The sequence below is a fragment of the Mus pahari genome, chromosome 18 (genome assembly GCF_900095145.1).
Source record: "Mus pahari chromosome 18, PAHARI_EIJ_v1.1, whole genome shotgun sequence".
NCBI classification, from domain to species: Eukaryota; Metazoa; Chordata; class Mammalia; order Rodentia; family Muridae; genus Mus; species Mus pahari.
The window spans coordinates 37,843,657-37,859,429 of NC_034607.1; the positions used below are offsets into that span (position 1 = coordinate 37,843,657).

At 41.3% G+C, this 15,773-nt stretch overlaps 1 protein-coding gene across 1 annotated transcript in view; it reads right to left on the reverse strand.

Annotated features, from left to right (window-relative positions):
* The window catches only part of Ndc80 (NDC80 kinetochore complex component), a 32,528-nt gene that overhangs the window by 6,674 nt on the left and 10,081 nt on the right, over positions 1–15,773 (reverse strand). Inside the window, exons 7-13 of the mRNA XM_021217997.1 lie at positions 14,685–14,774; positions 11,725–11,818; positions 9,955–10,061; positions 8,870–9,014; positions 7,538–7,743; positions 6,237–6,389; positions 3,721–3,810 (exon numbers count right to left, since the gene is read on the reverse strand). Of these exons, the coding sequence (XP_021073656.1) occupies positions 3,721–3,810; positions 6,237–6,389; positions 7,538–7,743; positions 8,870–9,014; positions 9,955–10,061; positions 11,725–11,818; positions 14,685–14,774 (885 nt within the window). The remainder of the gene's footprint in view (positions 1–3,720; positions 3,811–6,236; positions 6,390–7,537; positions 7,744–8,869; positions 9,015–9,954; positions 10,062–11,724; positions 11,819–14,684; positions 14,775–15,773) is intronic.

A 15,773-nucleotide genomic window follows, 5' to 3' on the forward strand; every position in this document is an offset into this window, starting at 1 on the left:
CTGCCTCTGCCTCCCAAGTGCTGGGATTAAAGGCGTTTAACACAGATGTCAAAACTCACATTAGGATAAAGACAGCCTCTTTCACAAATGCTGTTGAGCAAACTGTAGAAAAAATGAAACCAAGTCCTGAGCCTCACCTGACATGAAACTTTGAAAATGGACCAAAAACGTGCTAGAACTGCTAGGGAAGACATAGTCAACCGTGTCCTCCATCAATAATCATCTGATGCAAAGGCAGGGGATTCTGAAAGGACTGTAGTAGGGAATAACTCCAAGGACGGACAAATGGGTTACAAAAAATAAACAATCAGACAAAACACGTGACAGCAGAAACAACCCCACAACTGAAGAGACAGCACACAGAATGAGAGATCCTTGCCAACTATGTATCAGCCAGGCGTCTACTATGTAAGAAACAACAGTGAACACCACATCCAAATGCTACATGAGGTAGTAAAGGGACAGGTAGTTCTTAAATGGCCAGTGATATATGATGAAGAGTCCGACATCCTCAGCCATCAGCGGAATACAAATTACAAGTGATTTGTGATTTCACCTTACTTGCTCAGAATGACTTTCATCTGAGGACAACACATGCTGGCAAGGATTTGGGGAAAGAGGAACTCTAGTGAGAGTATAACTGTTGCAGCTACTATGGAAATCAGCATGATGATTTGTCAAAAGCTACAAAGGAGTAGGGCAGATGCCTCAGTGGTTAAGAGCACTTGCTGCTCTACAGAGGGCCTGGGTTTGGTTCCTAGTACCCATATAGTGGCTTACAACCATCTATAACTTTACTTCCAGGGAACCTCACATCCTCTTCTGGTCTCCACAGGTACCAGGCATACACATGGTGTATATACATGCATGTAGGAACAATACTCACACACATAAAAATAAAAGTGAAAAAACCTTTGAGAACTACAACCAGAAGTCACATGATCTGGCTATTTCACCCAAGAGACACTAAGTCCTACCTCAGATATACTTTGGCATTAATGTTTATTACTGCATTGTTCTGCATTATTCACAATAGCTGGGAAATGCTGTCATTCTAGATGTCTATCCACAAAAATGACAGACTAGTAAAATGTCGCATATGTATGCAATATAACTTGATTCATCTGTATTAAATAAAATCATGGGGCTGGAGAGATGGCTCAGTGGTTAAGAGCACTTGTGGTTCTTCCAGAGGACCAGAATTTGATTCCTAACACCAACACCAACACCAGATGGCTCACAACCACTTGTACCATCAGCTTCAGGAGGGTCTGACACCTCTGATCTCTCCGGGCACCTGCACCCACATGCACACATACATCCTTAAAAGTTAAGGCAAGGGCTGGGAGACTGCGGGTTAGAGATTCTCCTGTGCTGAGCAAGGCCCTGTCTTAAATAAGACAAGCATATCTGTTAAGTACATTTCAGGAGTAATTACTGAGCTTTTCTGTGTCTGTCAGTGATTGGTTTAATCTTTTCCATGATGACCTTTAGGTTGTTATATAGGGTCCTAGTAACCTCATGGTAATTATGTTTATGCTCTGCTAATTCTCAAGTCCTAAAGTCACCTGGTCTTTAATGTTTGAAAACACTGTAAAATTTATAAAAAAATTTGTTAATGAAATCTTTTTTGAGAGCCAATTCTTTTTCTGGTTACTCATTTTTACTTTTCATTTGGAGTCAACTTTGAGATTTTTATTATTTATGCTGTAATCCATCTTACCAGTTTTCTAAGTTTTTTCAAGACAGGTTTTTGTTATATAAGCCAGGCCAGTCTTGAACTTGCTATGTAGCTCAGGCTAATTTTGAACTCAAGATTCTCCTGCTTCAGCTTCCAGAGAGTGCTGGGATTACTGACATGCACTGCTAGATCTAGCTCATCAGTTATTATTTACATAACTTATGTATATAGGTATGTTATAAGCATGTTTGTATCATGTGCACATAGGGCTCAAGGAGGCCAGAAGAGGGCGTCAGATCTACTGGGACAGGAGTTACTGATTGCTATGAGCTGCTATGTGGGTGCTGGGAGCTGAACACAAGTCCTCTGGAAGAACAACAAATACTTGTAACTGCTGGGCCATCTCTCCAGCCCCTGGACTATTTGTCTGCCTGCTTGCCTGCCGTCTGTCCATCTGTCTGCCTGGAATATCTATCTATCTATCTATCTATCTATCTATCTATCTATCTATCTATCTATCTATCTACCTACCTACCTACCTACCTACCTATCTGGAATATACAATATGTAATTATTATGTAGAATTACTTTATGTATATAAATATTTTCCTGCATGTAGGTATGTGTCATGTACTCATGAAAATCAGAAGAACTGGAGCCAAAGGTTGTGAGCCACTGTGTGGGTGCTAGGAATTAAACTCAGGTCATATGCAGGAGCAACCAGTGTTTTTGAACAAATCTTTAGCTATGTATATGTATACATGCATGTGCACACACACACACACACACACACACACACACACACACACACTTTTTTTTTTTTTTCAGTCAAGAGCTCATGTAGCCCAGGTTGGCTTTTAACTTCCTATGTAGCCCAGGGTAATCTTCAATACTGGATTCTCTGCCTTTAAAGCCAGCATTACAAGTATTCACCGTGGTATTCAGGTTTAACTCCCCAACTTTAAAAAAAAAAATTGACTTTTGTTTACATTGTGTTTTCTCATAATTTAAACTAACTTGCTTTATTTCTAACTACAGCTCATGTTTCATTTTTAAATTTCCTATCTTTCATTTTTGTGACATTCCAGCCTGGCCTGGAACTTTGGCCTCTGCATTCAAAGTGCAGGGACTGCAGGTACAAGGTAACACTCTACTCTGGGGATGAAACCAGGGCTGCAGGCTCATGCTAAGGAATTATTTGCCACAAGGCTGTGTTTGTACTCCACGATGTCAGATTCCATGGAGACTGTTAACACTGAAAGCAGCTCTCTGTGGATCACTTGGGTAGCTACTTACGAAATGTCACAGCTTATTTACAGATTAAAAAAAGGAACAACTTTCTGTTTTGAGACAGGGAGATACATTAAGTCTTGGCTAGAACAGTTCCCGAAGAACTGCATTAGCCAGGGCTTCATTCATTGCTTTGAGTTACTGAATACAGTGGCCTTGGTGTCTCACAACTATAGAAGGCATCATGTCTCAGGTGTTTGAAAGCAGAAACCCGTCAGTCCTTGTCCCCAGCCTCCTGAGGGCCAGGATGGCACGCTTGTGATACCATACCCAGCAGAAAACTATCCTAAAAACACCCACAGGCATTTGGCTCATTCCAAGACGTTAACAGTCCTAGCTGACTAGCTCCTAAGCATTAATGGCACATAAGAAGCCGGCCTCAAATCCACCTGAATATAAAAAGGACACGTTTGTGTCAAGAAGCAAGTGAAGAGAGCTGAGTTTATTTCACTTTATCATGGTGGTAAATGAGGACTCAACTTAGTTCTTTTATATGTACCAGTCAAGGTTAGCATCAACTTTCATTTTTCATAATTTTAATTAAAATTGATGGGAGGCAGAGGCAGATGAATCTGAGTTGGAGGACAGCCTGGTCTATAGATAGAGTTCCAGGACACCCAGGGATACACAGAGAAATCTTGTCTTGAAACTCAATTTAAGTGGTTATTGCTCAGAAACCCCATGTCACCTGTGCCAGAAACCCCGTGTCCCACGCAGTGTCATGCTTTAGTCGCCCGTGCCACACTTACTTGTTCTAAAGTATCCTCTAGAGCCCTCTTTTTATTCATAGCTTTGTTAATTTCTTCTTCACTTTCATGCAAGAGTTCTTTGAGAGGTACCTAAAAAATACATCAAATTGGGGAGGAGATATCCAATTATAAACTTCTCCCATGAAGCTTGTCTAGATTACGACATAAGTCAGTTCTGGGGAAATAAAATAAAGCCAGGATATTTTATACCTAATATATACCAATGAGGAGAAAATACCTTTGGTAGTTTTGAAGATAAGGTTTAGGGGAAAAAAAGCATGTCTCAACCTTCATCCTCCCACAGGATGGGAGTATGTGCCCCAATGCCTGACACATGTCTATGTATTATGTGTCTGCATGTATGTACACGTGACTGCAGGTACCTGCTGAGGCCACACCTATTGGGTCTCCCTAGAGCTGGATTATAGGAGGTTATGAGTTGACTGATGTGGGTGCTGGGGATAGAACCTGGGTCTTCTATAAGAGCAGTCAGTACACTCTCTTAACTACAAGTCATCTCTCCAGCCCATTTCTCTTAATACCTTGCCAAGATTTAGTCTCATAATTCTGGTAGTATTTCTATTTGACTTCTAATCTACTGATTTTATTTCCACACTATACTTCATTGATTTTCATTGTACTTTTTAAAAATTGAGAATACCTACTTTAAAATGATAACTGAACTTAGTGAATTTAGTATACTTACAATATTATATAAACGTCATTTGTACTTTTAAACTATGTTATGACTTCAAAAAGAAAATGCCACAGGCCATTATGTATCAAGCAAATCTTTTCAAGTTATTGTGGGCTTCTAACTTTGACCGGTTCCTTTTTTAGGTGCTGTGCATCAAACCCAAGCCCTTCTAAAATAAGCATGGACTCTAACACTGAACATAAGCCCAGCTCCTGGTACTGGAGGATCAAGCAGGGGTGACTTAGTTGCTGCGGGTGCTGGACTTTGAATCTGGGGTCTCTGTAAAGGCCAAGTGCACTCTAACCACTGGCCCATCTCTCCAGCATGCCGTGTCTACTTTAAAAATATTTCTAGAGGTGAAAGTAATCTCTCTCCCTTTCTCAGCATATTCTTTGTACCTGAATAATCTTGTACAAGACTCCTTGATCCAGGTAATTACTTATTGTTGTGGCAATATCAAACCATTCAAGGCAGTGACGAATGAAGGCTGCCGGGCACCGTGGCTACTGACAGAAATCCATGTACTCAGTTTGACAACGAATGGCTTCCAAACCAGTTAGCAACTGAACATTTACTGCATGCACTTTCTTTTCCTAATTGAATGTAAATCCAAACTGAGTATAATGTTGTAATCCTTTAATCCCAGCATCTCAGAGTTTGGGGCTAGTCTAATCTAAACAGGGGGTTCCAGGACAGCCAGAGCTACACAGCGAGTTCTGAAGTGAACACTACACAGGGAGAAGCTGAGTGTTGTGGCCCATGCCTGCAGCTCCAGCACGCAGGAAGCTGAGAGAGGAGCACTGTCGTGAGTTGAGACCTGGCTGGGGATTCACAGAAACACTACTGAAAGGGGAGTGGGAGGGGTGGGATCTAGCTGGCTTGACTTAAATCAAAGTCTGTTCATGAATAAACCACCATTTCTGAGGAGGCAGGGCTCTGCTTGGGTATTTTATCTCTAGCACTCAGCTGGTTGTCAACATAGTTTGTACACAACAGATACATGGAAGATGAATAATTCTCCCATCCAAGTACCAACCAGAACTGACCCTGCGTAGCTTCTGATTAGATGACATCAGCAGTTTCAGGGTGGCTTAGCCATAGAAGAGATGAACAGTTCTCAAGGGAAAAATGCATAGCCTTTGACTTAACATTTTTTAATTCAAAAGCTAAGTATTTCAAAGGTGGCATTTTAGTACTGACAATAAGACCTTAACACTTATGAATAATTTAAACATTGTAATATATCGATACATTTTTTTTTTTTTCTTCCTTAAAACTATCTCCTTGGTCATTTCAAAATTAGGTATTTCTTGTTGTGGTTGATTACTGACATTTCTTTTTCTTTTCTGGTTTTTTTTTTGACTTAAAAAACAATCTATTATACTTGATGCCTTTATGTGTGTAGATGTGCCTAGAACTTTCCCACAGATGTTCTGCAAATATTTCACCTCTCAAGATCTCACGGTAGGGCTACCCACCCCTCTTCAGTCTTCTGGCCAGAGGGAATAGCTGTTACCAACCTGAAGGACTTCCAGTAACGCATGCGCTCGCCATTTGCTAGCACTGCTCTCCCAAGAGGGGCGAGAGCTAACTTGAAAACAAGGGTTACCTCGGACAGTCCTGATACCTGTTTTACTTGCAGTCAGCTTTTCTTGTGGACAGTTGAAGTAAAGTAGGCACAGAGGACCAGGTTTTCTAAGTTCAAAAGTTACTTGTGAGACAAGATTTCCGCTACTCAGAAGAAAGGGAGAGCTGCCAGTGTCTCAGTCCTGAGTCTAGGTCTAGGTCGTGGAGAGACTCAACTGAACCACATACTTACATACACTTGAGTCCTGTATTTGACAAGGCAGTTGGCACCAGCCTCAGGATTAAACTTAATTTCAAAGTCGTAACCTTTGGAATTCTCAGCACCTTTGGGGATAAGCTTTAATTTCCTAGCCAACTTGTGGTACTCTGCTAGCTGTGCTTCAATCTGGTAAAGAGAACACAACAGAAATGTTACTGGGAAACAGCCTAGACCGCGTGTTGGTGAGCAGCACACCATGGGCCCTTCACCGACTCCATGTCATTTAAGTAAGGCCATGCTTGGCTCTCAACTACGATCTACCTTCCCAAAACTAGTTAGAAACATGGAATGAAGCGAAAACTTAGACTTGACAATACATAAAACACTTTAATTACCAAAAATAAACCAAACAAGATAATTTACATTTCAAACCATTAACTCTGTTGAAGATATTTTAGTAGTTCATATTTCTCTCTGTCCTTCAATGTTCTAGAACTGAGTTGCGTCACCGGGAAGGTAGTCTTTCTTCTGATAGACGGATGCTGCTCTCGGGTTCCCAGCACACGAGGCTTTTTCACATGGCCAGACTTGGCCCCTTCCTAGGCCACTGCTTAACTACTTCCTACATTTTTTTCCCTTTTCAGCTTATTCATGCAAATAAATCACTTATTTTTCTTAGCTTCATAGACTCAATGTTTACTTAGTCCAGAAATTTATAACCTTCCCTTTCTTACAGAGCATTTGAGAGATAAGGTACCCTGAAATAACTCACTAGAGACTCACTGACATAGTCTAACTCCACTTCAGTTTCTAAAGAAGCAAGTAGAGGTTATAAAAGGCTAGATGATGCAGACTACACCTGCAGACAGTGGCAAATTGCAGGTTAAAGCTCAATCAGTGCTGACCAAATTCTAGGTCCAAAGCCTTTAGGCGCCACCTCCTTTTCTCTGTTCTTACGGATTGAACGTGGTCCCCTGAGCATGCTAAGCGTGGGCTCCATCACTGACAAACATCTGTTAGTTCTTACCGATGTGTATATGCACAAGGCTAGAGCTTGCCCCAAGGGTCAGGGAGATAAGGGAATGTAGGTAACGACTTAAACTGAATGGCTTGCTCACACTATACTACAATTACCAACATGATTTCCCCCACCCCACAATGTGTTGGTTCATTATCAGAAAACGGAGCTTACCTGAAATGTGACTGACATGTATGAGTGTTTTACTTGTGAAAAAAATGTTAGCACCAGAAAAATATATCAAGTCCCTCTTGGTTACACAGACCTGTACCATGGTCAGCTGTGATGAGGTTGCTAAGCGTGTGGTATAACTTACCGCCTCTTTGCCTCTGGCATATTTTAATTCCTCATTCCACATTTGTTGTTGTTCAGCTTCCAGGTCTTTGGTTAATTTATTAATCGTCTGCTGCAATTCATTTTTCTCATGATTTATTCTCTCAATGTCAGCGACTGAATACTTCTGGTTATCAACGATACCCTGTAGCCGAGTGTTTTCCTGTGTCACTGTTTCACTTTCTAGTTCTGCATGGGAAGAGACAAAAATGTCAGCTTTCCATAACCTCTACAAAGAAACTGTCATTTCAGATGGCTGACATTTAACTATCCATTTTACACACATACACCCTTTCTTTTGGGTAACTGATCCTACTTTACCGAGGACAGTCACTTCTTATCTGAAGGCACCAAGTACACAGAAGTGCACTTAGATACAAGTGTGAGAAACACTCATAAAATTAAAAAAAAAAAAAAAAAAGAAGAGGAGGAGGAGGAGGAGGAGGAAGTCAACTGAAGGGCGTGGTGGTAATTTATAATTGTAGCTGAGGCGGCAGAATTTTGAGTTTGAGGCAAGCTTGGGCTGAGTATCAAAGACCTCTGGAGGCTGAGGTAAAAGGATCGTAATTCAAAGGCAGTGTGGGATACAAAGACAGTCTTAGAAAAGGGGAGGGAGGAAGAGGAGACAGAGTAAAGGCAATGGAAGAGAGAGGCAGAGATTAGGAGTGATCTGGACATAAACTCAGGAATGTTGTCAGCCTCGGAAGCTGGGAAAACACATTTTCCAAGTCCCTTGGTGAACACAAATTTACTGAATCTTAGATTGCATTTATAATTGTGAAAGGAAAAAATGTATTATTATTTTGGTTTTCGAGACAGGTTCTCACTATATAGCTCTGGCTGTTCTGGAATTCACTATGTAGGCCAGACTGGCCTTGAACTCATAGAGATCTGCCCACCTCTGTCTCCCAAGTGCTGGGATTAAAGATAGATACCACTATGCCTCTCTAAGAGAACAAATTCTTTTTTTTTTTGTTTTTTGTTTTTCAAGACAGGGTTTCTCTGTGTAGCCCTGGCTGTCCTGGAACTCACTCTGTAGACCAGGCTGGCCACGAACTCAGAAATCCGCCTGCCTCTGCCTCCCAAGTGCTGGGATTAAAGACATGCGCCACCACACCCGGCTTAGAAAACAAATTCTTATTGTTTTAATCCATGAACTGTGTGATAGTTTGTTTTAGCAGACTACTACAGAAAGCACTGTAAAACTTGGCAGACAACAGAAAGTTGTCATAAGAGGAAGACTTGCATACGTGATATGTCCGCAGAGCCTCACAGGCCGATCTGAATGACCTCTTCTACCACGAGTTTTGCTTACCTAGTCTACCAATTTCTTCATCAAGACTGCTCGATTTCTGTTTCAGAATGGCTATATGAGACTCCAAGTTGCTCATGTATGCTTTATAGTTTTGAACATCTGCTTGTAAGGAAGCTTTCAGTTTCCTCAGTGACATCAGACGATTCTTGAAAGAACATATTAAATTAGTTATTTTCACCAAGAAGCATTCTGTATTTTAAAGAAAGCAATATTATTTACACCTATATTAGAGGACGTCAAAAGAACTAGAAAAATAACTATAGTATTATTATAACTTAATAATTTAATGAGCGACTTCAAACAGTTTAGAATAGGAAAAACCAAAGACAATGTAGAAGCTCAAATATTTAATATCTGGTTACCATGCAGAACAATCTGGATGCTCCACTAATAAAACCCAAGATAAAGTTAAGATGCTGCTCTCGGGGCTGGAGAGATGGCTCAGGGTTGGGAACACTGGCTGTTCTTATCAGGACCTGCATTAGATCCCTAGCACCCACATGGTAGCTAACCACCTTCCGAATCTCGAATTCAGGGGATCCCATACCTAACCACCTTCCGAATCTCGAGTTCAGGGGATCCCACACCCTTTTCTGGTTTCCATGGGCACTATTAACATGTGGTACATAAATATGCATGCAGGCAAAATACCCACACACACAAATACAGCAAAAACAAAACAAAACCCATATTGCCATCTTGCTATTATAAAATCTTGTAGGCTATTCTATACTCTATAAGCCAGTCTGTTACCATTCTGTTTTCACCAACTGAAACTCAGGGTCTCTTGAAAACAGTGCTCCCTGCAAGTAAGTACTCCAGGGACCTTGTTCCAAAGATATGTAAACAGGCAGGAATCTTTCCTCTATTCTGAGCACCGTTAGTCCACGGCTGATGGACCACATGGGAAAACAAAGCACCACAGATATCAGGCATGGTTCATGGAAAGGTCTGTAATATGTAAAACAAGTCTAACCATCAAGAGCTTATTTGTTAGCCCATCTAAAACATCTTCCATAAGAGTCCTCTGAAGGAGGCACATGAGCCTAGAGTTGTCCAGTGAGTTCAGAAACATGTTTACTAACCGGCTCTCTTTCTCGCTCCTCCTCCAGTCTTGCAATCTGTTCATTTACTGCTTTGTTTTCTGCTGCGAGTGACTCCAGCTTGGACTCATCTACCTTGTACAAGTCCTCTGCAGACAAAGCCCAAACACCTCATCAGAATCAACTCGAAACACTTTCCAGGTTTTCAGCAGCTTGTTCCCTCACTTCCCCAAACCACCAAAGTGGCAGATGCTGCCTTCTGTACTGGCAAGCTTCATTTTCCTCCTGGAATGTCCCCTTGCCCTTAGTCTGCTGAAGCTTCTTCCACCGCACTTGAGGCTGTTGGCCCACAGTTCCTCACTGAATTTCCATTCCTTTCTACCTAACAGAATACCAGCTCCTGAGACCAAGGTTTTCTGTTCTTCATTACTCTATGTTTGGTGCTTGACATTTGAGTACATAATAAATATTTGAGTAGATTCTTTTATGTGTTTAATTATATATATACATATCAAGTAATTCATAAATGATGTCCACATTAGAACAAAATGAATTTTCCTTTGTGTGTGTTACATACACTTATGTGTCATGAGTCTGCATGCGTGCACATAGAAGCCAACGGTTGAGGTTGTGCATCTTCTCCAGTCATTATCATCTTGTGACTTTAGAGAAGTTTCTCTGCAGATCTAGATCCCTGCTGTGGTCAGACTGGCTGGTCCGCAAGCTCTAGGGCTCTATCTCAGGCACTTACCTGCCCAGTGCTAAGATTACGGACCACCTGCTGCACTTGTGCTTTTACATGTGTGGGATCCAGACTCAGAGTCCATGCTTGCTGAGGATGTACTTCATTGACTGAACCGTGTCTCTAGCCCTGACTTTTGCCTTCCTAAACCACTCCATCTACTCCTTGGGCCATGTGCACAAGCTGGAACTCTCCTTGTCACTCTTTAGGATGACACAATCCTGAAAATTCTAAGGGAATGTTTCTGGTTTCCCTCTCACCTTGGGTGTCACATAGGTGCCAAGGTGACTTTCCTATATCACTGCATAACACTGAATGGAAAGTAATTTACAGGGCTGAAGACATGGCTTAGTGGTTAAGAGCACTGACTACTCTTCCGAAAGTCCTAAGTTCAAATCCCAGCAACCACATGTTGGCTCACAACCATTCGTAATGAGATCTGATGCCCTCTTCTTGGGTGTCTGTAGACAGCTACAGTGTACTTACATATAATAAATAAACCCTTAAAAAAAAAAAAAAAAAGAAAAAGAAAAGAAAGAAAAGAAAAGAATTTACCTGGAAACTCAATGGCCTGCTAACTCCCTCCCAGTTTCAATAGAGAGACTTTACATACTTTCTCTAAGTTGTGCTGTAACTTCTAATATATTAAAGCATGGACAAATATCTTTTGTGTTCCCAACAAAGAACATTTCTTATTTCATTTTATTTTGTGTCTTTTCGAGACAGGCTTTCTCTATGTAGTCTTGAAAACCAGGGTGAATTTGACCTCAGCAGGCATCTTCCTTTGTCTTGAGTACAGGCACTAAAGTCATGTGCCATCACTGTCTGCCTCATTTGGTATTTCATTACATTGCTCTCTCGTGTGCAAAGCTCCCGAGAGATGACGGACTTAAGCCCATGTAACCAGTAAGGGTTAAGACGCAGGCCTGACTGTAACACTTATTTTTTGTTTAACCATTACTTTCCCCCATTAAAGAACAATTTGTAGGAAAGTAGCTCATGAGAAATCAGGCCTGGAAAGATAAGCCACCGCCCAGAATGAAGTGACAGAGCCACAGAGGGACACTCACGCAGCCTCGCCTGCAGCTCAGCGTCCTCTTCTTCGAAGCTGTCGGCTCCGCTCATGAACTTCTCGTAGCATTTTTTGGTGTAGTCCAAAAACAACTGATTGGGTTAAGCAGATGTTTAAAAACAAAGTCATGTCTCTCTACTTTGTTTCATTTTATTTTCAGACTGAAAATTCAGATTTGAATGAAAATTAAGCCAAGAATAGCAAGCAGTTACATAAATTTCTAAAACAAAAAATTAAAAACTTGTTACTAACTATGCTACAAAGATGTACACAATATATCACCTCTAAATTTGAACAGGGATGAAAATATCTAATTTGGATAGAGACAATGTTTTGAAGTCAAGCCAGAAACTTTGCTAATAAATATGTCAACATAAAATGTACAAATCGAGTCTTCTTTAAGAAGAATGCTATAGCTGGAGAGACCCAGTGGTTGAGCGCACTTGTCTCTCTTGCAGAGGACCTGGGTTCCAGCACCCACGTGGATCCTCACAACCATTCACTTATCAGTTCCCAAAGTGCTTCTCTATACAGTGTCATCTGACATACTGGCGTAGTTCTCACTGCTTAACCTTCAGGATGAAGGTCAACAGCCGTACATAGAAACGGAGGTAGAAGTAAGTACGGTCTGAAATGCATGCTGAGCCAAGAATGACACTCCCTTAGCTCCTTGTCACTGCTGAGGACTGAGCGCAGGCCTCTGGATATGTGAGGCGCGCGCACACGCGCACAGACACATACAATACACACACACACACACACACACACACACACACACACACACACACACACACGCGCACACGCACGCGCACACGCACACGCACACGCACGGCACAGATACTAGGCTAATCAGTTAATGTGTCTTTGAGCCATCTCTCAGGCATTAGTAAAAGATGTTACTAAGACGACTACCACTTTTCATTTTGTGAGAAAGGATCTAACAAGATAAGGCTAAGGCTAGTGCACAAAGTTTTACTCTGAGAGCAAATTTACTCAGAGTAATTTTTACTCTGAGAGGCTTAACATCGGGCAACATGCACAAGGTAAAGTTTATTCTTGAGCTGAGATTTGTATTTTAGAATACAGGAGAGATTGTCACATTCTGGGTTCTAACAAAGCCTACGGACCACTGGTGTGCCTGCTAACTTCTCTCTTCAGTACCCATGACCTTCCCTTTAGCCTCCTGTGTGTGGCTCTGGGAGTGTGCCACAGCGAGTGTGCCACCATTCCCAGCTGTGTCTTGTGTTCACCTCAACTACTTTTGAAACTGGCGACTGAGCTAAGTGACATTATATCTAACTACAAAACAAAACGAAATCATCACAGACCCTACATGAAGTATTTTAAGAGCCGATATGCGCCAGCCAGTCCTGCTACCAAAGAAGCCAAGGCAGAAGCATGGGGCGCTCAGGCTTGCCTTGAGTACAGAGTAAACTTAAGGCCAGTCTGGATAACTTAAGAGGACTTTTGCCATAAAAGATGCCTTGTTTTCAAACACTAGCAATTTCCTAACCTCCCCCAACCACACACATACACAATTATGTCTTGTACTGACAGAATTAAAGTGAGATACAAGAAGAAAAAATATCTTATCCATAACATATATAATAGTTCCAATGCATGCATATATACATATATTTTTTTCTTTTTTCCCTTTTTTCCCTCCCTCCCTCCCTCTCTCCCTGTTTTGCTTTTGAAACAGTCTCCCATAGTCCTGGTACGCCTGGGATTTCCTATACAGACTAAGCTGGCCTGGATCCCACAGAGAACTGCCTGGCTCTGCCTCCTGAGTGCTGGGATTAATGGTGCGCCCCTGCTTGTGTTTGTACTTTTCAGTTAATATTTATTTGTTTATTTATATGTATGTGATTGCTCTGTCAGTCTCTTCAGACACACCAGAAGAAGGAATCAGATCCCCATTACAGATGGTTGTAAGCCACTGAGTGGTTGCAGGGAACTGAACTCAGGACCTCTAGAAGAACAGTCAGTGCTCTTAACTGTGGAGCCATCTCTCCAGCCCCTCAGCTAACATTTTACAATTTCTGTGGTTAGTAATTTAAAGAGTCACAGTGTCACTTCAATAATAGGCACACTATCAAGTGTATCTTTTTTTTTTTTTTTTATTATGTAAGTACACTGTAGCTATCCTCAGACTCTGGCCGCACTCACTCGCTGTAGCTCTCTTTAGACACCCCAGAAGAGGGTAACAGATCTCATTACGGAAGGTTGTGAGCCATCATGTAGTTGCTGGGATTTGAACTCTCAACCTTCAGAAGAGCAGTTGGCACTTTAATCACCAAGCCATCTCTCCAGCCCAAGTGTATCTTTTTTAGAGATCAATTTACTAAAACCATTTTTTTTGGATTGATTTATTTTTGTATGTATTTTGCTTGAGAATGATTGTTTATTTCATTAATCCCAGCATTTACAAGCCAGAGGCAGGGAAACTCCTGTGAGTTAGGAGTCAACCTGGTCTATATAGAGGGATCTAGGACAGTCAAGGACATATAGTGAGAGCCTCGCAACTTTACCAAGGTCACCTTTGATGGCATCGCCAATACCTAGAGCTACCTGACCTCTGGAAATACCCCGACTAATACCCTGACCTCTGGAAAGAGACTGTGCTCACCAAGTCTCCTCATCAGGAATTCACGGAAAAGCTTGTGAAAACCCACACCAGAACGGGACCTCTGTTCAGAGGACCCAGGCTCTGGCAGGGACCTCTGTTCAGAGGACCCAGGCTCTGGCAGGGACCTCTGTTCAGAGGACCCAGGCTCTGGCTCTGGCTACTTGATAAGAGTATTTATCCAAGAAAAAATAAAGTGAATAAAGTATGTTTAAAAAGAAAAACAAACACAGAAATTTATTAGAAAGCAAGAGAAAATTTCTATAGAAGAATAATTTTTTAAATATCAAAGCAGCCTCTTTCTATATCATTCACGGTAACATACACTATACCTTATTGTGTTTAATTCCATTTTCAGTTTCTTCTCCCCAGAGCTGTCCATCATCAAATAAAGGTGAGTTTTCTTTCATGGCAGTATGAATCTAATTAATATACAAGCAACACATTAAGTTGGCTGAGTTGATGATTTGCAAAATTCACTCAGTAATTTCTAGAAGCATTTAGTCATACAACTTGGAGTTCTAAAAAGAGATTATACTCAGTCTTTTTTTTTTTTTTTGGTTTTTTTGAGACAGGGTTTCTCTGTGTAGCCCTGGCCGTCCTGGAACTCACTCTGTAGACCAGGCTGGCCTCGAACTCAGAAATTCACCTGCCTCTGTCTCCCGAGTGCTGGGATAAAAGGCATGCGCCACCACGCCCAGCTTTATACTCAGTCTTAAATATGACCCTTATTATTTTAATAACTAAACACTTTGAGATTTATAAAGAATGTGTTTAGTTCTGCTCCATAGAGGGAAATATGCAGATGCTTGTGCTGTTATTAATGCACTGAGCATAAATATATAGTTACATTTATTTGTTTATTTATGTGTGTGCGTCAATGTGTATGTACATATGTGTGTGTATACACAGATGTGTGTGTGTAATACACCACGAGTGTGGAGCCCAGAGGACAATCTGTGGGAGTTCATGCACTCCTTTCACCAAGTGGGCTCTGCAGACTGAACTCACACCGTCACGCTTGGGAACAAGTGCCTCTACCTGCTGAGTCAACTTGTTGGCACTATATACACATGCTAATGTAACTCCAAGAATGCAAAACAGAACAGCCACATACAGGGTAAATCAGTTCATTCTCTTATATGAGCTCAATTTAGATGTTCAAATGAATTAAGTGAATATTCATACATTCAAATATAACATTTATTCTTTTCTTCCCTTTGTTTTGGAGGCTGGGTCTCTCCGTTACTCTGGCTACCCTAGATCCCTGTATGTAGGCCATTCTAACCCCAAACTCAGAGATCAGCCTGCGTTTGCCTCCCAAATGCCAGGAGTCACCACACCCAGCTCTTAAACTTCCAACTTTAGTCACAAATGTGAACTTTAGATTGAATTTTACAATATGAAATTTTAGAAGCACT